The following is a 22931-nucleotide window of genomic DNA, read 5'->3' as shown; positions in this document are numbered from 1 at the left end:
TACTAATCTAGTAGATATAAGTTCGAACTTTGAATATGAAAGATTTATAATCTTGAAAGTTTAGAAAGAAAAATAAAACATGGATCTCAAAGTTCTAAGACTACATTTGTAATAAATATCGAAGTTTGAAAACTCAATTTACAGTTTAGAAGTATAGATAAAATTGTGATAAACACAAATTTCAAAGTTGGACTCAATCTGTAATAAAAATTGATATTGAAGGACTAAATTAGTAAATTCCAAAAATTGAGAAGCCAAATAAAAATGTGCTTGAATGTTTTTTTTTTTTTAAATTACTAATAAAAAAAGATTTGAAGTTTAGAAAATATTACTCATAACAGATATCTTGCAAATGATACATCCTTACACAATCTATTATTGGATTGAGACTATCCAACTCTAAAAAGCAAGTCAAATTATTAAAGCTCATGATGGTGCTCCCACTCGCTCTCTCTGTCTCTCCCTCTACAATCTACAAACGTTATGAGGGTATACACCCCAATATTTCAAATTTCTCTAGAAGACGGCAGTTTATTCATTTGGATTCATCTTAAACATCCATATAATTAAGCGATCAAAGTCACTATCTAAACATAAGTATAGGGAATTGTTTGAAGAAAGAATCAACTCATATCTGACTATGAAACGAATAAGATTAAAACACGTTTTCTTCCTAAAATGGTAGTAGTCCTCAAGGATGGCCAGCTTATTATCTTCAAAACCACCAGAAAATCCAGTAAAAATGGTAGAATGCAAGCAAAAAAAGCCAACAATCCTGGTTGGAAATGGTCTGTATATTTCTCCATTTTGACTTCATTCGTGGTATCTTGCTGTGCTGGAAAATGGAGAAGCGATTATTGAATCTACTTATTCATATTTTCTTCAAATCTCTCAATAGCAGCACCGACACCACTCTTTGATTTTCCCTTTTGAACTGTATTAGTATAACCAAGCGCTTCATTACCTTCATTTGCTTTCTCTACAAGCTTTAGATGAATCCAACCTGTCATTCCCATGCCTCTTTAGTAACAGGCAACCATAGCTAACAAACTTAACCATCAATATTATTTTTTTCCTTTTTATTTATATTAAAAAAAGGTTTTTATGATTCATGTGGAAAAAGATTCCTAAAGCCATCCTATAAAAGATCACAGCACCAATATAACTTAGAAGAGAAAGAAATCTGAATAGATCATTACCAAGAGGAAAGCAAAATGCTGCACCTAGGACAGATCCCATTGCTACATTCCTAGCACGCCACTTGAGCGATCCTGGCACTGTTACAGTAAGCCAAATAACAAAATAAGTTGAGCTGCAGCTGCATGTTTAAGTATTTGGTACAACTCTGTTTGTTCACATCTTCAAACATTTAAGCTGCTCCAGAGCTTCAAAGTAAAAATAGATAAAACTTAAGGAATAACCTGAAGCAATTAGATCTGAGCGAACAAATTGTTCGCATTTAGTATAGCTACTTACATATTAGACCAAACGTAGCAGCTGTGGCAGAACCAGCTGCGGCAACATTGAAGACATCATGTACACCACGCTTCTCAGCTAGCAGATTTTGTAGACCATAAAATGCAGCTGTAAACATCCCAAGGCGCACGCCACCAACTATTGAGCCTCGTGTGACTCGGATAAATCTTTTCTCCATTGCATCTCTGATTAACCTATATTGTTCACGCTTGTCAGGTGTGCTACCAAGCTTCAATGTAACTTCTGCATCCTTACTCTGCCAATTGCCATAGACTCAAATTTCATCCAGTTGGAAAACTTTCATTTCATTAAACAAGAGTCATTTCAGAAAGCCAAATTGCAAATGATACTGAGTATTTGCGGTGCAACCGGAAATTCCACATTCAACATCTCCAAATATCGGTCTAAACCTTTTATAAGAGAGAAGTCTATTACCATGGAAACCTTATATGCATGCAAGAAGTGAAGTCTATTGTCTATCCTTTTGGTGATCTACAACTTTCAAGCGTATTATCTTGTCATGACATTTATGCAATACTAGAATTACTCGTTTCTCTTAATACATTTAATGATCAATTCCAAAGTTTCCATGAAGGCATTCAAATTAACACCTTAAAAATATTTTCCCAATAAACAAACCTAAGGTTAGAACGAATAATGAGATCAAGGGACACAAATTTTCATTCACACTATGCTTTTCTTTCTTCATATATTAACAACTTCCAATCATCCAAGCAGCGTGAAACAAGAACATCTTTCTCAACTTCGAAAATGAATTACAAGAGAACATTAGGGGGATATGTATATACATTAAACTAACTCACCACCGAAGCGGCAGCTTCTTTGCTTCCTCCATAAAGCATGCCTGCAAACACTGCAATAGTTGTTGCCGTACCCCAGTTCACCGTTCCGGGCAATTTTTTAGTACTCTGGTTAAATGAACATTGATCAAGTGGGCAGTCAGAAAAGTCGGTTCTAGACCCAGTGAATCATCAGTAAACGAAAAATCATTCCGATATTTAGTAAATAATTTGAACTTCCTTTTCAATTCATAAACAGAATCATTATAAAGAAAAACCTAATTCAATAAAGGGCGCAATGCTGAAGGATCGCAAAAGAAACAGCCTTTCGATGATAAAATTGTCAAGGGCGAAGAAATCTTAGTCCTAAGATAGAAATTCTTACAGTTGATGGCGTTTCTTCGGATTCCTCAGCTACTTCCATCGTCAAGTATATATCTGACTATAGACTTGAATTAAATGGCAACACCCTTACACCGAATGCCAGTAAACCACTGATCCCCGGTAAAAGAGAAACCCTTTTCCGCCGTGTCGTAAATAGATGGAAACAGTAGCTCAAGTAAAATTCAAACTCTCTCAAAGTCGAGATTCGAGAGCGAAGCAGAAAGTGCCGAACTTTGTCCGATGAAATAGATAGGCGGCGATGGCTTCAGCCGAGTCGTTAATCAAAACTTCGGATCCGTTTCGATTGAAAGAATAAAAATGTTTAAAAATTTCTTTTCTATTTAGTTACATTCATTTATATTTATTAATTTTTATATTTATATGTTAAATTTAATTTTGTATTTTAAATTGTCCAATTTGTATATTATTTTTTATCTTCTAAATTTAAATGGGAAATATATTTCTTCAAATGTTCTGAATTGTAAGTTTCAAATTTTAAACTTATTATTTTTAATATCGTCGAAATTAATTAAAATTTTAAATTATATAATTGTTTATATCTTTAATATTTAACATCTGCATAATAATATTTATTTGAACTTTGAATTTGATTTTTAATTTTAAATTTAGAGTTTTGTGAATTGCTAAACTTGAAATGTCAAATTTTAATTTAGAATTTTGTGAGTTGCTAAACTTGAAATATCTATTAGCACTTCTCCAAGGGAAGTTTGATTGTCATCAAACATACTTAAAATAACTTGAAAGAACCTTTTTGTTTTTAAATTTTAAATTGAGTGAGGAAATCAATTCCAATTTCTTCAAACTCCACAATACATTAACGAAAAATCCTATGTTTTGTTCTGTATGAAAAATTCTCAATTTAATCTATGATGTTTTATTAACTTTCAATTATATCATTCCCCGATGAGGCCATTCGCACAAAAATACTAAATTAATTGGTTTAATTTCACCTATTCTCATTCTTTGGAGTTGGGGAGGCCATAGAAATAAGAACACGTACATAAAACTAAACTTATATTGTTCATATTTTGAAATATTTCAATGAAATTGAAGAATTACATAAAAGTTCATGCATCTTCATTCTTTGAAAGTTCATTCAACTTCTTCATTCTTCTCGCATTGCAAAATTCAAGGTAAAAATTGGGGTTTTTCCCCCATAAAGAAAAGAAGATTATAGAACTGGAAACTTCTACTTTTGGATGAAGAATCTCCCCCTCAATGAAGAATTTGAAGAAAAAGAAGAAAAGGCTTTGTCCGTGACAGATAACGGCTAAAGGTAGCAGAATTTCACAAAAAAGCAGAAGAAACCCATCAACGAACAAACACAAAATCAAATCATATCCTCGTGAAAAAGCAGAAGAATTAACAAATTCAATCCAAATTCTTCAACAATACTCATCTGAATAAAGTAGCCCCAATCATCCCCCCTTAAACCGACACCAATTTCTTCTCTAATCTCCATCCTCAAGCAAAGTATCATTTCCCTTGAATCACATCTCTCCTTCTTCAAACTCGATCCTCACTCACTCTCTCACTCACTCATTCCTTCATCTCATTCAACAATGTCAACAACATCTCTCCTAATTCCTCTCTCCCTCTCTCTCATCCTCGCATCTCTTCCACTATTCAGTTCCACCACCAACATCCACTCCGACGCTTGCCGCTCCTTCTGTGGCAACATCACCGTCGATTATCCCTTCGCTCTCCAATACGGTTGCGGCCATCCCGGCTACCGCGATCTTCTCTACTGCATGAACGACGTTCTAATGTTCCACATCCGATCCGGATCTTACAGAGTGTTAGACATCGATTACGCTTACGAAGCCCTAACTCTCCACGACCCTCACATGTCGACCTGCTCTAACATCGTCCTCGGCGGTCGAGGAAACGGCTTCGACATCGAGGAATGGCGGTTGCCGTACCTGAATCCGACTGCCGATAACGCGTTTCTCCTCATCGGTTGCTCCGCCCAGTCACCGCTCTTCCAAGGGTTCCCAAACAAGCATCTGGTCTGCAGAAACATATCGGGGATTGGTTGTGAGGAGTATTACGATTGTCCGGCTTGGGATTTATTAGGCCACAGAAAACCGAGCCGGGTTTACGGGTCCGGTCCACCAGAGTGTTGTGCGGTTCCTTTTGAGTCCATTAAGGCTATAAACCTTACGAAACTTCAGTGTGAAGGGTACAGTAGTGCGTATAGTCTGGCTCCGTTGAGGATTAATGGGCCTGATGAATGGGCCTACGGGATTCGTGTGAAATATTCGGTCCAAGCAAATGAAGACTTCTGTCGAGCGTGTCAAGCTACTGGTGGCACGTGCGGGTATGGTACGGATAGTGTTAGACAGCTATGTATGTGTGGGAGCTCCAATTCTACCTCCACTTGTGATTTTGGTAAGTTGGGGATACTTTCGTAATTATCATCATTTTCTTATTAAATTATATATTTGGATTTACAATTAACAAAAAAAAAAATTAATTAATTTAATCTTTATTAGCCATAGGATTAAATTCTTATATACTTTTTTTTCTAAATTATAGGTATCAAATTTGTACTTTTAATGTATCTTTTCGTTTTTCATTCTTAGGTTTTGATAAATTCAAAGTTGATTATAAATTACAGGGGCGGATTTTTAAAAAAAAAAAAAATCTAGAGATGAAGTTTGTAATTTAACTTTTTTTTTCTTTCCCATTTTTCATCTCTAGATCTTGAGAAATTTAATGCAATCTTTTTATCGAATAAATAAATTAAATAAAATTTTACTACACAAGTTTGATTTTATTCACTTTTTTCACTGCTTCAAACTTAAATTGATATTATAATTTTAACATTAAAATATAAAGTTGTCATTTAAGTTTGTATATGAGATTTTTTTTTGTTCCTAGTAACAAATTAGGGGGCGTTTTGATAATTTTGGTAACATTGTTGTTTTCTGTTTCTGGTAAACGTTTCCTTGGAAACATCAATATTTCCATAATTTTCATTGAAGAGATAGGATTTTTATGGTATGGAATACATAAACAAATGTTAAAGATCAAATAAAGCAATATAGTTAAATATAAGGGAAATTGTCAAACTATAGTAATGAATTTGTATATTAATTTTCTTTAGTAAACCTTTTAATAATTTTGACAAATTTTTAAAAGATTGTATACTTTATTTCTTATAAACGTTTTAATTTCTTGAAAATATTTATTTGGTTTCTAGATTTTTAAAATGTACCATTTTTAATCTTTTGATTTTTAGATTAGAGATAAAAGAGTCTCCAAAAACAATTTTATATTTTTTTAAATAATTATATGACATTATATATTTTTTTTAATTTTAAAGATCGTATAATTATTTTTATAAAATCAAACAAAAGTTCTCTTCAAACCTTTTAAGCATATACTTTTAAAAAATATATATTTATTTAAACTTGAAGACTAACATATTAATTTTTCCTAGATTTTATGTTTATAAATTAATGAACATATCATGTATAGAAACAACTAGGTATATGATTTAAAATTATATTATGAAACATATTTTCAACCACTATTCAAATTAAAATATAATTTATGAATTTACTATTAAACACATACTTTTGGGACACTACTTTACAACAACCATAACTGAGTTTATTTTATTTTATTTTTGGAGGAAATCCATAATTGAGCTTTTCGGTACCGATATTCCATAAACTTAGTTTAATTATTTAAGCCATACCTAAGATTACGCAAAATTTCATTATATCGTTTCTTAGTACCAAATAATTGAGATACCAAAAAGGAAAAAAATAAATGAGATACGAAAATCAATAAAGTTGATGCATTTAGGTTCCTAAATCATACTACCTTTTATAGACGTAGATAGATGTATTTTAGGTAAATATTAATGCTTTGTTTCTTTTGTTGTTTTCTTTGTTTTTGTGTTTTTTCTTTTTCGAGTCTAGAATATATTAAACAATGTTGATGTAATTTGCAGTTATGAGCTCGAAACCAAGAAGGATGACATCATGGACAATAATCAAGGCCACCATAGCAGGTAAAATATATCTTCTTTTTTATTTATCAACTATAAGCTTTCAATTTTGTTTCTTAAAATAACTCTTATCAAATTTGATTTAAAAAAAAAAACGTAAATTGATATTTGAGATATATATTTGAATATTAGTTGATAAAGCTCTAAATTTTGTTTTTTTAGATTAAATCTGTGATTTTTTAGACTTTGGATGTCAAAATTGTAATTTTCAATGTATGGAGACAAAATAGATACATGTTGAAACAAAATAAGCAGTTTTTTTACTCATAAAAAAAAATGAAGTTAGATTTTCTAATATATTATTTCATTTTTGGGAATAGTAAGCTTGAAATTTATACGACGGTGTTTCGTATATGAAAAATATATCCATAATTTTAAGAATATTATTTTTGTTTGTTTGTGTTTAATTTATGGAATTCAACGCATCTTACATAATTTTAATATATTAATTAATCAAGCAATAAATACCATTAAATTTATTAATAAAATAGTCAATAAATCACAATACTTTCGATGATAAGCATTTGATGAATGAGTAATGTATAACTAAAGTCAACCAATTTATATTCGATGAATTTGGTATTAACTAAATTTAATACTTAACTACTTCTAATTAATTAAGCTAGTATCAGTAATAATACTTTAATTCCAGTTTAATTTTCAATACAGTAAAATATAGTTTATTAAACTATATATAAAAAGTGAAAACAATAGAAAAATACGACACCTTAACTAAAAAAAAAAAAAAAAAACTAAAAATATTTTATAATTACATATACTAATAACGAGCTCAAGCATATTTTTAAAGTTAATGATTAGTTTAGGACTGAAAATTTTTGAAGTCTACAAGCTTAAGCATAAACGTACATAACAATCTTTGATATGGTGTATATATATTTTTTTGTACAATAAAATTGATGCATAATCTATCTGTATTGATATTATTATTATTTTGGAAGTTATTTTTAAGATCCAAACTTCTAACTTAAGTTGTAATTTTATTGTATTATTGAAATTATAATTAATTTTGTTTGTAAATATTAATTATAGGAAGCTTGATGCTGATGTTGTAGACAGAGAAGAGGCAATTACGAAACGGTGAAAATTGCTTCTTGGCCAGGCCAAAGAAAATGCTTCGTGTTAATTAATTTCCACGATGGCCTGAATATTAATATTTGTATGTACACGTGTACGGTGGGAAATATTTATCATTTTTTGAGAAAATTTATACATTTAATTAATGGGCCACCAATAGAATTTCATAAGGTTTCTGTAACGTTTTCTCTTTTGTGGAAAATTGAGAGTTTTGTATTGATCTGAGTAGTAATAGAATTTGAATTTTTCATACCTCTAATTTTACTTTAAATTTTTGTTTCAATTTTCGTGAAAGTAGTTTATTTTAGTCGCTCTAATTTCAAAAAGTTATAAATTTCGTTTGGAGAAAAATAAATCTAACAAGAAACTAATTAGGATTTATTGAAAATTAAAGAATTAAAATATTACAATTGAAAAAAATATGGATTGAAGTTGAAAAAATCTAAAGTGCAAAATCAAAGTATAAAAGAAAACCATGTTATTCTTATTTGAACAATGCCACTTACTTTAAAAAAAGTTCCTTTTACTTTCAAAGAATTCAACATTACTTGATTTTTCATAAACATTTAAAAACTATATTCATTTATAGAAATTCTTTAAATTTTTGAACTAAAACAAGGCTTGAAAAGTTGTGGTCGTGATGTCAAATTGATTTATATTTTTATTCTAGATCATCACCAAACTATACAAATTGTTATTTACGTTGTAAAACTTCATTTACTGATCGTGTAAATTTCTGTTTTAATTTTTGAAATCAAGTCTTTATACACTTGTTTTCTATTATTTATTTGATTTGTTTTGTTATTTACTTTTTATTGATATTTTCAAGTTTTAAAAAATAAAAAATAAAAAATATTTCGAAAGCTTATTTTTTATTTTTTAAATTTGGTTAAGAATGGAACTACTCAACTTAAAGATATAAAAATAAAAATTAGAAAAAATACATGGAGACAAATTTCAACAAAATTAACAGTTAAAAACAAAATAGTTACCAAATTTCACATAAAACAAAATATTTGAAAGTTATTGATGAAACTTTCTAAAATATAAAAATATTTTAAAAATTAGTGACAAAATAGAAGGCTATTTTTCATAATTTAGTTGAGGTTTCGCACAAAAAGTAATATATTAAACAGACGACATTCAGATAAAAGAAAAGAAGACAAAAGACAAAAAGAAAAAAAAAGAAAATACCTGCCTTCACCAAAAAAATTAAATTAATATAAGAAATCCGAAGGCGATGAAGGAAAAAACCAGCGCGGGGAGTGGGGCCGAGCGGCGATTACGGAGCCGATCCTTCTAACAACACAACCTTCGTTTCTTGAAGAAAATCGTCGGCCTGTCGAATACAGGGCCAAACCGTCGCATCGACTTCCATTACCAATGGCGTTTTCTTCTTCTCTATCTCCGATTTCCTTGCCGCCTTCTTTCACCTCCCATTCTGAAGCAACTTCTCTGTGTTTTACTACTTTCGATTTTCTAAATCCTCAAAGGCGGAGGTGTACCAAGTTCCGAGGTTTGAATTGTCACCCTCTGGCCTCGATTTCGCCTTCAAGAACCGTCGCTGCCGTTGATGTGTCATCGGCAGGAGTTGCAAATGCGAGCGGACCAGTTACTTCATTCAGTAATGTAATTGGTTTAGTTAGTTTCCCTCCATTTTCATTTCTTGTATGTTTCTTGTTTTGTAGAGTGTTTTTTTTTTCTTTTTTTTTTTTCTCAAATTGTTCTCTCTTTGAATGTTGACTTCAATAGTTGATTGAATCTTTAATTAATCGCGTGGATTTGTCGGAGGATGAAGCGGAGGCGTCTCTTCAGTATCTTCTTGACGATGCTAGTGAGGCAGCAATTAGTGCTTTCCTTGTGTTACTCAGAGCGAAAGGAGAGACTTATGAAGAAGTAAGTCCGTTATTTGAACTGTTTTCTGAGTTTGTGTTGGTCATTGTTTCAGAGAATGAAAATGTAGTCAAGAGGTTGCTAATCGTCAACATATTTGAAATACTTTGTGTTTGTGCTATAGTGCTACTTTTTATAATAAAGGATAAACCTGTGGTTCAAGATAATATTAAAAGAATAGCAGAGTAATGTCTATGAATCTTTCATTGCGAATGTTAAGACCCAATCCTTTTTATTGTGCATCTGCTTGATAAAAGGTCATAAGAATAAGAACAGTACAAACATTAGTGAACAATAGAGGGAGGAATTATTTGAAAGTACGTTTATGATTAAGCAGATTGTGGGACTTGCGAGGGCGATGATCAAGCATAGTGTGAAGGTGGATGGCTTATTTGATGCCGTTGACATTGTTGGAACAGGTGGTGATGGAGCAAACACAGTAAACATCTCAACTGGTGCTTCGATACTTGCTGCAGCATGTGGCTCAAAGGTTGCCAAGGTGAGAAAGAAAGATTTTTCTGGTGTACCTTCAATGCCGTAATTTTTTTTGGAACATATAGAAAGATTATATGTACCGAGTGGAGATAATAGTTATCAACTGTGAGCATTGCAGCAAGGAAACCGTTCGAGTTCGTCGGCATGTGGAAGTGCTGACGTCTTAGAGGCATTGGGGGTAGTTATTGATTTGGGCCCTGAGGTTAGTGTGCTAACTTGCTTTTAAGCTTTTTACTCGTATATTGTGGTTCTTGTTTGTTGAGTAAACTAAATAGACCATAATATGCTAATGTTGACATCAAAAGGATATTGGTTTACTATTACATTCACCAAACTCCTGATCGGTTAAGTGCAGCTGTAAATTGGAATTAATAAAGATGTTATTAAACAAACATCTGTCGGCCCTGGCCATCATATTCATTCCATTCTTTTTGTTGATTGGCACATAAGACTTTATGGCAAGTAACATATATCAAAGGGCATAAACTGTGATGAATACTATCATGCAAGAATTCTCATAAACCTGTATGGATCAAAGAATTAAACATTGTTATATTTTTGTGAGGAAATAATTTATATTCATGCCAATAATTCAGTTCTTGATCTCTTGAAACAGGGAGTTGCCAAGTGTGTCGATGAAGTTGGAATTGGCTTCATGATGGCTCCCAAATACCATCCTGCAATGAAGGTTGTCAGTCCTGTCAGGAAGAAGCTAAAAGTAAAAACTGCATTTAACGTACTGGGCCCTATGCTTAATCCGGCAAGAGTCCCCTTCGCCGTTGTTGGTGTATATTCTGAGAACTTGGTAAGGTTCTTTTTCTTGGTCTCATTGAGCTGAAGCTTATAATTTCACTCCTCCGTATTCTTAGAAAGAATTGCATTTATTATTTTCAATATACATGCATTCTTAATTTGGATGAAGCATCGTGTTGGTGGATGGTTGTTGATATTATTGCAATTGGTTTTTCGTCTGTCACAATTGTGAATTAGGAGCTCTAATAATTGTTATTTAGCTGGTAATAAATGCAATCTACAACAGCGTAGTTAATGATTAATTATTTTAAGAAGGCCATTGTATTTACTCCAAACAAATTTAATCTGCATCCCTGTAGATTCGAGTAGCTGACTGAAAGCTACCGTAAGATTTAGTCTTTGAATTGTGCGGATGTGTTCAATCAAGGAATAATATTATCTTTTGCATACATGCTTTTCTTTTCTTTTTTCTTTCTTTTGAGAAAATATGTAGTTTAAAATTTTGGGACTATCATCTTTTGGTTGGCCATCTTTCCTAATTTCATCTGTGACCATGTTGTTCATCAAACTATTCTGTGGATAGGTCTCCAAAATGGCTAACGCACTGCAACTATTTGGCATGAAAAGAGCATTAGTAGTCCACTCTGAGGGTTTGGATGAGATGAGTCCCCTTGGTGAGATTTTCTTTTCAGATTCCATAGACACCCATGGTCGTTTACATTGCTCTTTCCATGTTGATTCTTCATGTACAATTCCCACCTTACTATTATGCATTTGTAAACCTATTACAGGACCAGGACATATTCTTGATGTAAAACCTGGAAAGATTGAGAAGTTTTCATTTGATCCACGTAAGAATATCTCGAGTATATGTTAAGTTTATTATATAGTACGGTGATCATCAATTTAAGAGTCCATCTAAAATCTTCCAAACTGTGCTATAGTGGATTTTGGCATCCCTCGCTGCACCATAGACGACCTTCGAGGTGGAGACCCTGATTATAACGCAGAGGTGTTGAAGCGTGTGCTATCTGGGGAAAAGGGGCATATTGCAAATGCACTTGTAAGTCAATATTGTAACGAAGTATTTTCCTGTTGAAAATATATGCTGAATTATCTGAACAATCTTTTCAGATCCTGAATGCTGCTGCTTCCCTTCTAGTTAGCTGCAAAGTAAACACCTTAGCCGAAGGAATCGAGGTGGCTCGTGAAACTCAACAGTCTGGAAAAGCCATGAAAACCCTTGATTTGTGGATCAAACTCTCCAATGTAAGTAGTGTTTACTTCTCAACTTCCATCCATTAGTAACATTCTCATTTCCAGTTTTGAATGATTGCAGAAGCTATAAGAAGTATATGCATAGAAGCACTTAAAAATTGAGCTGCTGAGTAAAGATTACGAAGAGTTGGAGCTTGTTTCTTTTGAATGTCAGACAAGTTGTTTCAAAGAAGATAATCCGGCTTTTATCAGCTGCATCCTACAGCTTGAGTTGACTATCTTTTTATGATCAAATCAAATAGTTAACTATTTAAATAAAATATAATTCTTTTTTGTTTTTTCTCCTTAATAAGGTGCAGTTGAGGGCCAGAGAATTTGAAAGAAAATTTTAAATCAACTGAGGCTTAACATTGGAAAGCTGAATCATATAACCTCCATGGTGGAGTATGTAATTGTAGACAATCCTTGTCGTAATGTTCGTAATAAAGCTGTGGAAGGTTTATGTTTGGACATTTAGTTTAAGGTTGTTATATTTTGTTTTTCATCGTGCATAATAAAAAAATTGCATCATTTTATTCATAGATGAATTACTTTTTTTTTTTTTTTTTTTTTTTTTTTTAATTTTATTTTATGGATAGAACTTTCTAATCACTAATACAGACTATGTTATTTTGCTTTAACTATTAATCAAGATGTATAGAAGTAGAACATAGATAAAAACACATACAATATGAACAAACTTCAAGACTTTTCTATGTCATTTTAATCCAAGATAATTTTTATCATAGTTTTCATATATGTATCCATAGGTACATTTTATTGATTATATTCACATATAAGGGGTGTTTGGATTGACTTTATAAGTATTTAAACAAATATTTATAAGTGTAAAAGAATGTTTATAACCATTTAGAAAGTAAGTCTATAACCATATATGAAGTTAATCAAAACGTGCAATAAATCTTTATGACACTATCTCTGCTCTTTCAATGACAAACTTAACCTTAGCAATTAGATTACTACAAGTTCGAATTCATGAACCAAAACAAATTACTTGTCTCTTTTAACCCCTTGATCAACGCTTGTAGTTAAGCTAACTGTAATGTGGTAGCCGTAAAGCAAGCAGAACCAAGTAGAAACAATCCATCATTGTGTTCCAAATATTTATCTATGCAGGAATTCAACCATAGCCATAGATTTCTTCAGCTTCCACGTTTTATTTTAGGTAACTTAAAAGGCTACGTTAAACCATTTTCACAACTGTTTTGTACACACCTCATATCCATCGACATACATTTGCTTCATCCCTAGATTGTAAAGCAGTGAACAAAAGCTACAGCGGAGCAGAGTTACCGGCAATGGCACCAGCCTCAGTAAGAAGTGGCACTAGCTGACCTCTGTGATGCTTCTCGGTAACCGCTGCAACGAAGGAAATAGGGATAGAAGATGAGAAAAGTTGCGAGAAATATAGACTAACTAGGCATTATGCAAAGAAATTAATAGCTGTTTCTTACCATCGCAACCACCGATGTGCTTTCCTCCAATAAACACATTAGGTACCGTGGTTTGGCCAGTCCACTCTGCTAAAGCTGACTGAATTTTATCTCCATTACCTTCATGTAGATAAATTCCTCAAAATAATGTTTGAAGAGCAGTTACAAGCAGACCAGCTCAAAGTACTTGTTATGGGGTAATTATACAGCTCGATCAAGTTATTGTAGACGAGCCGAAAATTGAGCTAACACACACACGTTATCTCAGCCAGAAAAACATTCATTACACGTCATCACGTTTGATCTTGTGAATTGATTCATCGAGAATATGTGGTTTGCTTTGATTATTTTTACTCAAAACTATGAAGAAAACTGCAGATAGTGATTGTGTAGGACATTGAATGAGATTCCAAGCAACTATGGGGTTTTCCAGCCCACATTTTGTTTCCATTTAGAATAAGTTGCAAAAGTTACTCCTGGGTTAATGTGCAATATTATCTCCCCACTCTTGAAACTACAATATGGTTATTTTTTCCTCATCGAGCGAACTTTTCAATGAACTCTTGTGGAAAATTTGATGTGCCATGATTTCATAACATAAGAGCTAAAGTTGAAGGCTATTACTTGAAACTAACTCTCCTTTCAAAATTTAAATCTCATCAGTCAACTGTTAGCTCAGTAAAAGAGGAAACACCATTTTCCCAGTTGCAAATAGCAAATATCTTTCATTCAACTTCAATTTTCAGCTTTCAAGATATAAAAAGGTTATGTTTTAGTAAGAGAACACCTAGAACAGACATTTAGACAAAAGCATAGAAAGTTGTAGCAGAATCTAAGGCACAGATTATACTTACTTTCTTGGTTCAATTCGATGACCTTATACCTAGCTCCAAGCTGTGTGAGCAGCTTTTTGACACTCGAGCAAAACCCACAATAAGTCTTACTGCCATGTGAACAAAAGTGTTATTGGATCATAAAAAGAGGGAAATTATCAATATATACCCTTGAACTTTGAGTTGTATCAATTTATACCCTCCATTACTTCCATTTGGATAAATATTGTATTAAACTTAGAATTTTATCAATTATACCCTGCACTTACATAAGTCAACAAATTTAGAATTTCTGTTAGAATTTCCTTTGAAAATCGTACATATATCCATTCTAAGAGTTCATTTTGTTAATACGACATTTGAAGAAGGGTACACACAAGTTTAATGCCTTTTCTGACAAAATCTAAAAGCGGGAATAAGTTGGCAAACACACAAAAGTTCAAATTGTTAGTTTAAAGTTTAATAACCAAAAACAGACGAAGAACAACGTTCCCAACATTATGCATTCTTCAATCTTGAATTCCGACAAACAAAAAATTCAGCCAATTTTCTTAGCAATAAGAGTTAAATCATTCAACATTCTGCACGTCTTCATTAACACGGGATCAAACATAGAGACAAGAAGTAAATGGTGGAAACTGGGAAGAGTCAACAAGAAATTCATACGAGGAAGATCAAAACCCAAAGAGAGGTTGACATTTGGGAATTCTGGTAAAACTTGAAAAAAGGAAAAAAAAAAAAAAAGTTCTCGGGTAGTGATAGAACCTGAAAACAACAACAGGGTCAGTGGAGATTATCTTCTTGACTTCGTTAAGAGCTACCTCCAACTCTTCTTTACTGAATTTGTTTGAGCTGAACCAGGACCCCATGACCTCGCTTAACAAGAGAGTTTCAAGGAGTCTTTGCTATGAAGAGATGGTTCTGAATTTGGAAATGGAGAAGAAGAATTTGAAGGTCTAAAGAAACGAATCTTTTATGTCAAATTCATTTACTGAAAAAGTAAAGGAATAAGCTTTTACGGCCGTCCGAACGCCGAATATCTTCAATGCCCAGGAATAATTCATTTCACCGTCCGGATTTCTTTCTTTTCTTAATTATTAATTAATTAATATTTTTTAAAATTATTTTAATTCAACCCTCATGGATGAGATCGAACCATAATCATTAAATTATATAACTTTCTACTCACATTCGAATCTTCCATACGTTCTTAAAGAAAACATCTTTAGTTGTTTTACTATTTACAATAATTTTTCAAAATGAATAACTTTCTAAATATTCACTTTAATTCCTCTAATCGAAAACACGTTTAACTAATTTGAAGAAAAAATCTTCAAAAGGTTAACTTGAAAAAACAACTATAAAGAAAAAAGTCAATGCAAACATGTTTAGTCTCTAGTTAGTAAGCATTGCTTTTTACTACAACAAAGAGAGACTGATTTTGAAGTTTATGGTATGGAGAATCACTAACAAAACTGAGTTTTTAAAAGGGCAGAAGATTAGAATAAAATTAGTCAATAATAAAGATTGGAATTGGAACTACATTTTTGTTTATCTTCTTTTCTTTTCTTCAAAATAAAAAATAACACTTGGAGTTAAAATTACAATGTAAACTTATTAGATAAAAAATTGGGTCATGGGTGTGTAGTAGTTCTCATAATTCACAATCGTATATCAAATAAGCGATAATTTACTATAGAAATTGATTTTTAAGAACTAATGGATGTTGTTGAATAAATATTTCATGCGTAATTCATTTCAAGTAGTTAAATAGACAACCACCTATTGTTTCAAGATTTCCCTTTAAAGTTCAAAATGATGCTGACATGATTGAATAACAATGAAGGATTAAGCACAGAATATAATGTAAATCTTTCTGGGTGAATTTTTTATAAGTATACATGACCATAGAATCCAATTGTCCGTAATCTACACCCAAAGTGATGAACTATTATGGGATGATAAACTCTACTAATGAATGAACTTCAGAAGATCATACAAATACATTTGTGTTTTTATTTCACCTGGTTGAAAAAATGGATTCAAATTCCTTGTACAAGCCTTTGGATTTAGACCTGAAATCAGATGAACTTATGGAAGAGCTTCTACTACTTCTGCTACGACTTCTTCGCCCCCAGAATCCGGTCCATTGTGCACCACTTCCTGATGGATCATTTGAAGTCCCTCCTTGATCTTTAGTGAAGCTTGCCTTTGCCAATTTTCGAAGTTGTTTCAACCATGGTTTCTCATTACTTGAGCTTCGACTGCCAGACATGTTCCTATCAGACGAGTTATCCACGGTTTCGGAGTCTCCACTAAGGTTCACGGCGAATATACTTTCCAAGTTTTTAGTGAATCTCTGTGGGAGAAACAGGAGGAGGAATCCAATAAATGCCACCTTGAGTCCTGAAAAGAATGATTGCCCAGCGAAGTCAAGTTGTTTTGCTTGTTTGTACAAAGCATACCATTCATTGATCAATTGTGGAAAGTAGCCTATAAGGAACAGCAACAGCAATGTTATTCCGAGTCTTGTTTGATTCGTGATTGAGAATTCGTTATCTAAGAGAACTGCACAAATAGCGAAAAGACCGACTTCACATGTGTTGGAAATGATCTCAACCAACTGAACCTTTTTCTTGATAAATGGCTTCTTGAGAACAAGGAAAAAGAGCTGAAATGATGAGATGCATAGCAAGGTAACTATTGGAGTTCTAGAATAGAGTGTTTCCTTGTAAGCACCAGCCATGATTCCAAGAGTGACTCGTCTAATAAATTCGAGAAGCGTATAGTATATACGAAGAATGCCAAACAGCTTCTGGATGAATGGTGCTTCTGCATCTTCTGTTTCATCGTCTGAGGCAATAATCCGATCGCCGCGTTTATTGGGATTTGCCACAGAAATCTGAGACAACATATACTTTGGGGGACCTCTTAGATCTTCAAACATTGGCCCAAAAATTATAAGATAAACAGAGTTTGGCTGGTTTTTCCAAGTCCATTGACTTCTCTTGCCAGGACCTAGAGTGACACGAACGAGTTCTTGATACCAATGAAATTTCTGGCCTTCTTGATGAACTTCTTTGTACTGAAGTAGCTTCCCGAATGTGATCCCAACTGAAAGAAACAACAGCAAGGCTAGCAAAAGAAGCGACAGTATACCAAGCAGCAACACTCCAACTATTACTCCTGCAAGAGCTCCATCTTGCAACCAAAATAAAGATCAAAACAAGTTAGAGTCTCTTAGAAATGCACTGTTGTTCCTAAGTACATAAAGGCTGATAAGAAATTGACAATTATAGATGAACAAAAAATCGTAAAGAATAGATAATCAACTCAAAGGTTTGTGAGGTTCACTCACAGCATGCTAACTATGTCCGTGGACAAAGGGAAAGATCAATTTTATAGTTAAAAGGGCAAATATTAAACTAGAGATTTAGAAGGTTCATACAGCGCACTATTCTAAACCCTAGGACCAAATTCATAAATAGCTAAATAAATAACTAAAATAATATAAATGCGAAGTCAAAGTGGGTTTTGGAGACAATATACTTGGTCATTCAAAGCGTCAAATAATAGATTCAAAACAAGAACACGAGCAAATATGACTGTTAGAGTAGAGAAATACTCAAAAGTTACCTCTAAATAGCACACCCGAGGCCATGGACATGGAAGCTAGTGCAACAAATGTAATGAATATCTCAAATCTAGGGAAAGTAAGTGCTCCATAACTTCCCTGTGTGTTGTATATTTTCTTTCGACATTTCATAATGAAAAGGAAAAGGGCATGGAGGAATATCAAACTGCCAGCAAATATTCCAAACCAGAACATGCTTCTATAAAAATCATTCCATCTGCTAGGATAAAACCAAAATGGCCATTTGTAAGGAAATTGAATCTCAAATAACAATAACGGTTTCAATAGCTTCAGAACAATCGTCAACACATCTAATTTCCAACACGCCAAAAGAATATTATATGATTGAATGAGATCTTTACCACCATTCAACCATTTTCAGGTCCATTTTTAGCTTCGAACTTTGACATTAGGAATGCAAACAATGGAGAGCTTTACTCTGAGAGGGCCATCTTTTAACAAAATGCAACCGGTTTTTCCTAATTATATTTATTCAAAATGAAACAAGTACTAGGATAAGCATCTTGCACTGGATTTCGCTTGTAGGCTCTAATATTTCGAGTAAATTTCCATTCATTTCGATCCATATCAAGAAAACAGAACCACTATTTTATGGTGGAAAAGCAAAAAAGGAGAAATACTTACTGACTGTAACTTCCTGGTCCAAAAATGTTATCAGCTTGGGGTTTGATATTTTGGCTCTGTAAATAAAGAATCATCAGTTTATAAGAAAAAAAGCTCCTCTTTCATTGTCATTGGAGCAGTAGAGGAAAAGTAATTCATTCTTACCTCGAAAAATGATCTGTATTCCATTGGAGTAAGGGGCAACCCATACAACATATCAACCACAGTAAAGTTATTGCCTGGAACCTTGTTTTGAAAAATTTTAGAATGGCGAGTTTTTGAAAGATAAGGATTTGATCCAGTAAAGGGACTGTAGTCACTTAAGTCTGGATGATCATGCTCATCTTCCCATGGAAGTCTAAGGTAAGGAATACTCCATTGCAGATCCTTTGCAAATTCGTAGTACTCGACAGGCAGCGTAACTGGCAACCATATAGATAGTGCAAAAATTTGAATGTGGCAAGCAATTCTCTGCATAAAAGAGAAGCTGCTTAGTATAATAAATTCAACCAGTTTATTTTTTAGTGTAAAACTTGAGAAGACGGTATTTCAAAGTGCTCGGTGTTTGGATTAAACGTACAAAAATGTTTCTTGTAGGATTATGTGTCAGAGAAGAAGATGATCTCATGAAAACTCCTTCTGATTGAAGGCTGGCTGTTGATACAGTGAGTAGTCCTGCTGCGAGGGATGTTGCCGTAAACGAAGCAATTGTAAAGATCGAAACAACTGTAGATATCGTTGGTATAGAATCTGCACATATGTTGTTTGTAACATATCTTATATATAACAATTGAAATAAATGAATGAAACGAAAAGTGATTTATTATCAATATGATGCAGACTCAAGTATTTGAATGCTTACAGTGCCACATTTGCAGGACATTTGATGCTAGATTACGATTTCCAGCAACATCGGTCGTTACATTCTCAGGGACACTGATAGATACAATTTCATCCTCAGCTTGTACTTCAACAGAGTAGATATTTCTGCCCATCTCACGAAAGCTGGACAGTAGAAAGAATTTATAAGGAAAAAGAAAAAACACAGATAATCTGGTTTCATTAAAAACTTAATACACTAACTTGCCTCTGCAAATGACCTCCACGAATTGAGACACACGACGAGTTGAAATCAAATACAGGCTTCACGAAATTTACAGTGACTGAAAATCTTTTTTCTGTTGTCCTCTTATAAGTAGTTGTACTGAGCATCACAGTGGGCCTAAGAGAATCTGAAATTCAGAAACGTATTATGAAATTCTCAGACTTGTGAAGTTCATAAGTTACTGATTATCGCCATAGGTGAAGTAAAAAGTTTTGCCAGTAAGTTCCTTGACTAAAGCTATTGTTTACCATAAAGGAAAGTAACTGGTGGAAGTGGTGAAACAGGATTTCCTTGTCTGCTTATTATAGAACTAGGCTTGAGACTCACTGTGATTATTGCAATTCCAGAAACATTTGCGACCTAAAATAAGGAATTGCATATCAAGTGAAACAAATACAGATGAACATCAGAAAATGAAAAGGAACATATACAATAAATAAAAAACTAACCGAAAAGCCGAATCTGCGATTTCCAAGGCTCCTTCCACTAATGGGAAGCAGCGCCCCATCACTTACTTCAAGAGAATTCAGAACTTCCAAAGATGAATTAAGAACTGGTTCTGAGAAGTACAAATAGACCTTCAAGTTATCATGTTTGTTTGTTGCTTGTACAAGTCTGGTGTCACCGTTGAGCTGGAGTAGCCTTTCCGGAACACGAGTTTTTAGGTTAGCAAGTAGTTTTCTTCTATCTGGAAAGTTCAGAAGGTTGTGTTACAATTGCAACAGAATTAAGAAATGGAAAACAATGATTATCCAATAAGCTTACCAAAGTGTACATAAGAAATTGAATTTTCTGTTCTTGTGAATATATTTCCAGCACTATCAGTACAGAAATTCTTATCCATTACTAATATAATTCTTCCATATTGAATGGTAGATGGCAAAGCCACAGAAAGTGAATATTTGAGCTTGGGCTGAAGAATTTTGAAAGATGATGGTATAACACGCCCTTCACCGTACACTAGTAGCTGCAATGAATAACTTTTTTATATCAGACTTCAATTTCTTTCCGGCCAAAAAAAATATTCCCTGTTAGCAAAACTAAAAAATATGCACGACTTCTTTTTACTTGTATCTTGGCTTCAACATACTCTAGTTTTGTAAGGTTTATAGGTTATAAAATTAATTAAATACGATTCGAGATTCGAGGATGTGAACAGAACAAAAGATCAAGATCAAGAAAGTTTTCAGCAATATTGTTAAACAGTACGAAAACGAAAGCAGCCACCTACTCACGTTGCAGGCCTCTACAGATGAACATCGGAAACCTCCACTGCCATTACAAGGTTCAGAGAAAGAAATATTTACAGAAACATTTAAAGCGTTCGTAAATGCCATCGACGGCATAATTGATGCAGTAGGAGGAACTGTATCTGCAACCAAATGGATAGTAAAGAAATTAGCCGAGTTCAAGGGAGAAAACCGACACTTTTTTCATTCAGTTTGTGAAATTATGTTTGACTGAGGGTGCAAAATATACAAAAGTTTGAGAGCTCCTATGAAGCATAGTGTTATAAACTTTCAAATAATTGCAATAAAATGATTGAAAATAATATGAAACCAATTTCTTTATCCTCTGTGAGAAATTTTGACCAAATTCTATCATCTTATGTGAAGTTCAGTGACTGATGATCCAAGTACTGAAAGAGAACAGTAATTGAGATTCTTGTAGACTTACCAACAGTCCACTTATAGCTGGAGCAACCAACCCCTTTGGATAAATTAGTGCAGACCTTGAATTTGTGCTCTCCTTCCTCCAACTTAAAGTAGAAGATCTTTCTGTCATTGCAGTCTGAAGAGTGGCGGTTATCCAACTGCAGGAGAGAAGTAGAGGTGCACTTGAGTACAATGAAAAGTACACTGAAAGGTGAAGTTAAACATGAGGAACCACATTTTCCAATTCTAGCAAATTTAGATCAAAATGTTCTGTTTTGAAGTCCAAATAATGTAGTAGCTAATTCCAAATAAATAGGAGTCAAATTCTGGAATATCCCTCTTATTCTCAAGCAGCCATAGTCTTCAAAATAAAAACATCAACAGAGAAAAAGGCTTTAACTTCCATGATCTTACCAAATAAGCCAGCTAAACAGAAGGATTATATTGCAGAAGAAGAAAAGAATAATAAGCCAAATTTGTAAAGAGAGAGAGAGAACATGAGGACAGTAGTAAAGTAAACAAGCTAGCTCAAAGAACTGATAGAGTTTGAAGGTACCGAGCAACTGATGTTGCAGTGCTTGCAATTATAACTGTGGCCATTCACTAAAATTTCAAACAAAAATGTGGCCGACTTTAATCGTGAGAAAGCATCAGGGGCCTCCAAGAACTTCACAGTGACCTCAGAACCATGGCAGCGAGTTCCAAAGCACAAAAGAGAAAAAATCCAACAAAGGCAAACCAAAACAGAAACTTTAAGCAGACCCATTTCAGAAAAGTACTAAGTTTGCAGTCTCGGACATGAGGGCAGGAATGAATTGGCTCAAGGATGACATTTTGGAGTTATGGCTAAGAAGTTTGAGCTTTCAGAGTAGGTTATGAGTGGAAGAAAGAGTGACGAGAATGAACATGGAAATGGGGAGCTTAGGCATGGAAATGGGGAGCTTACAAGCTAGGAAACAATAAATGGTCTTAGAAAAAAGTGACAGAGATATTGAAGAGGCTAATTTAGTGGTTCATGAAGGCTCTAGTAAAGAGATAGTGAACAAGACTACAAGAGAATGACATGCAATGCAACTTACAAGATAAGCATTTTCACAGGCTAATTTAGAGAGAGAGAGAGAGGGAGAGTTTTTTATATGAAAAATGGACAGAAACCAAGACAGTGATAGAAGCAGCATCGTCTTTGAGACTAGGCTATATCTTCACGGAAGTAATTCGAAACAATAAAAATATTATTTAACAGTTTAAAGATTAAAATAAAATCTTTTTATGAGTTAATCAATATAATGCCTGATCTTTTGCACATGGGGAAGAGCAAAAAAAGAAAGCAAAACATTACAAGAGTAGTTAAATAGTTAAATGATTAAAAGAATAAGTACATTTCCACATTCGTAAGTCTACAGCTATGTTATGCTATGGCTATGAGAAAAA

General features: G+C 33.3%; 5 protein-coding genes across 9 annotated transcripts; 2 read left to right on the top strand and 3 right to left on the bottom strand.

The window, feature by feature from the left end:
- Window positions 1–511: 511 nt before the first annotated feature.
- Window positions 512–2985, bottom strand: LOC103483606 (uncharacterized). Its single transcript, XM_008440322.3, has 5 exons — window positions 2662–2985; window positions 2301–2405; window positions 1477–1732; window positions 1200–1277; window positions 512–1003 (listed from the first exon to the last, which is right to left on the bottom strand). The coding sequence occupies exons 1-5, from the start codon at window positions 2698–2700 to the stop codon at window positions 864–866; spliced, it is 618 nt and encodes a 205-aa protein (XP_008438544.1). The 5' UTR covers window positions 2701–2985; the 3' UTR covers window positions 512–863.
- Window positions 2986–3531: 546 nt separating this feature from the next.
- Window positions 3532–8068, top strand: LOC103483617 (uncharacterized). 2 transcript variants are annotated; one of them, XM_008440332.3, is made up of 3 exons: window positions 3537–5072; window positions 6646–6705; window positions 7753–8068. In XM_008440332.3, exons 1-3 carry the CDS (start codon window positions 4244–4246, stop codon window positions 7773–7775), a joined length of 912 nt encoding a protein of 303 aa, XP_008438554.1. In that variant the 5' UTR covers window positions 3537–4243; the 3' UTR covers window positions 7776–8068. The 2 variants fall into 2 exon arrangements, with proteins under 2 accessions (XP_050936122.1, XP_008438554.1); XM_051080165.1 differs by lacking the exon at window positions 7753–8068 and having other exon boundaries at window positions 3532–5072; window positions 6646–6935.
- A 911-nt stretch (window positions 8069–8979) lies between these two features.
- LOC103483625 (anthranilate phosphoribosyltransferase, chloroplastic) lies at window positions 8980–12672 on the top strand. Its single transcript, XM_008440340.3, has 10 exons — window positions 8980–9426; window positions 9550–9693; window positions 10028–10189; window positions 10304–10387; window positions 10802–10990; window positions 11522–11612; window positions 11730–11789; window positions 11883–12001; window positions 12073–12207; window positions 12278–12672. The coding sequence occupies exons 1-10, from the start codon at window positions 9181–9183 to the stop codon at window positions 12284–12286; spliced, it is 1239 nt and encodes a 412-aa protein (XP_008438562.2). The 5' UTR covers window positions 8980–9180; the 3' UTR covers window positions 12287–12672.
- A 362-nt stretch (window positions 12673–13034) lies between these two features.
- Window positions 13035–15561, bottom strand: LOC103483635 (glutaredoxin). The gene is made up of 4 exons (XM_008440350.3): window positions 15248–15561; window positions 14504–14592; window positions 13671–13769; window positions 13035–13575 (listed from the first exon to the last, which is right to left on the bottom strand). Exons 1-4 carry the CDS (start codon window positions 15349–15351, stop codon window positions 13490–13492), a joined length of 378 nt encoding a protein of 125 aa, XP_008438572.1. The 5' UTR covers window positions 15352–15561; the 3' UTR covers window positions 13035–13489.
- Window positions 15562–16344: 783 nt separating this feature from the next.
- On the bottom strand, window positions 16345–22689 carry LOC103483682 (uncharacterized). Of its 4 annotated transcripts, none has more exons than XM_008440417.3 (13): window positions 22057–22689; window positions 21523–21658; window positions 21081–21217; window positions 20611–20812; window positions 20295–20533; window positions 20094–20205; window positions 19828–19972; window positions 19603–19745; window positions 19321–19490; window positions 18906–19211; window positions 18762–18817; window positions 18119–18333; window positions 16345–17683 (listed from the first exon to the last, which is right to left on the bottom strand). In XM_008440417.3, the coding sequence occupies exons 1-13, from the start codon at window positions 22264–22266 to the stop codon at window positions 16503–16505; spliced, it is 3252 nt and encodes a 1083-aa protein (XP_008438639.2). In that variant the 5' UTR covers window positions 22267–22689; the 3' UTR covers window positions 16345–16502. The 4 variants fall into 4 exon arrangements, with proteins under 4 accessions (XP_008438639.2, XP_008438629.2, XP_008438648.2 ...); XM_008440407.3 differs by having other exon boundaries at window positions 18119–18336; window positions 22057–22662; XM_008440426.3 differs by lacking the exons at window positions 21523–21658; window positions 22057–22689 and having other exon boundaries at window positions 18119–18336; window positions 21073–21212.
- Window positions 22690–22931: the final 242 nt, after the last annotated feature.

The sequence above is a fragment of the Cucumis melo genome, chromosome 12 (assembly GCF_025177605.1).
Source record: "Cucumis melo cultivar AY chromosome 12, USDA_Cmelo_AY_1.0, whole genome shotgun sequence".
NCBI classification, from domain to species: domain Eukaryota; kingdom Viridiplantae; phylum Streptophyta; class Magnoliopsida; order Cucurbitales; family Cucurbitaceae; genus Cucumis; species Cucumis melo.
Note: the sequence above shows the minus strand (reverse complement) of the source record. Positions and strands in the feature narration are given on the sequence as shown.

What these genes read in the sequence shown, in the direction of transcription:
- LOC103483606 (XM_008440322.3), bottom strand. Translation starts at nt 2,700, where the DNA reads ATGGAAGTAGCTGAGGAATCCGAAGAAACGCCATCAACT. An exon ending in CCGAAGAAACGCCATCAACT is followed by an intron (nt 2,406 to 2,661) that starts GTAAGAATTTCT and finishes TCATTTAACCAG; the next exon opens with AGTACTAAAAAATTGCCCGG. An exon ending in AGCATTTTGCTTTCCTCTTG is followed by an intron (nt 1,004 to 1,199) that starts GTAATGATCTAT and finishes TGGGAATGACAG; the next exon opens with GTTGGATTCATCTAAAGCTT.
- LOC103483617 (XM_051080165.1), top strand. Translation starts at nt 4,244, where the DNA reads ATGTCAACAACATCTCTCCTAATTCCTCTCTCCCTCTCTCTCATCCTC. An exon ending in TACCTCCACTTGTGATTTTG is followed by an intron (nt 5,073 to 6,645) that starts GTAAGTTGGGGA and finishes TGTAATTTGCAG; the next exon opens with TTATGAGCTCGAAACCAAGA.
- LOC103483625 (XM_008440340.3), top strand. Translation starts at nt 9,181, where the DNA reads ATGGCGTTTTCTTCTTCTCTATCTCCGATTTCCTTGCCGCCTTCTTTC. An exon ending in GGATGAGATGAGTCCCCTTG is followed by an intron (nt 11,613 to 11,729) that starts GTGAGATTTTCT and finishes AACCTATTACAG; the next exon opens with GACCAGGACATATTCTTGAT. An exon ending in GGCATATTGCAAATGCACTT is followed by an intron (nt 12,002 to 12,072) that starts GTAAGTCAATAT and finishes CAATCTTTTCAG; the next exon opens with ATCCTGAATGCTGCTGCTTC.
- LOC103483635 (XM_008440350.3), bottom strand. Translation starts at nt 15,351, where the DNA reads ATGGGGTCCTGGTTCAGCTCAAACAAATTCAGTAAAGAAGAGTTGGAG. An exon ending in CATCGAATTGAACCAAGAAA is followed by an intron (nt 13,770 to 14,503) that starts GTAAGTATAATC and finishes ATCTACATGAAG; the next exon opens with GTAATGGAGATAAAATTCAG. An exon ending in GCACATCGGTGGTTGCGATG is followed by an intron (nt 13,576 to 13,670) that starts GTAAGAAACAGC and finishes CCTTCGTTGCAG; the next exon opens with CGGTTACCGAGAAGCATCAC.
- LOC103483682 (XM_008440407.3), bottom strand. Translation starts at nt 22,266, where the DNA reads ATGGGTCTGCTTAAAGTTTCTGTTTTGGTTTGCCTTTGTTGGATTTTT. An exon ending in ATCGCAGATTCGGCTTTTCG is followed by an intron (nt 20,206 to 20,294) that starts GTTAGTTTTTTA and finishes TCCTTATTTTAG; the next exon opens with GTCGCAAATGTTTCTGGAAT. An exon ending in CGTGGAGGTCATTTGCAGAG is followed by an intron (nt 19,746 to 19,827) that starts GCAAGTTAGTGT and finishes TCTACTGTCCAG; the next exon opens with CTTTCGTGAGATGGGCAGAA.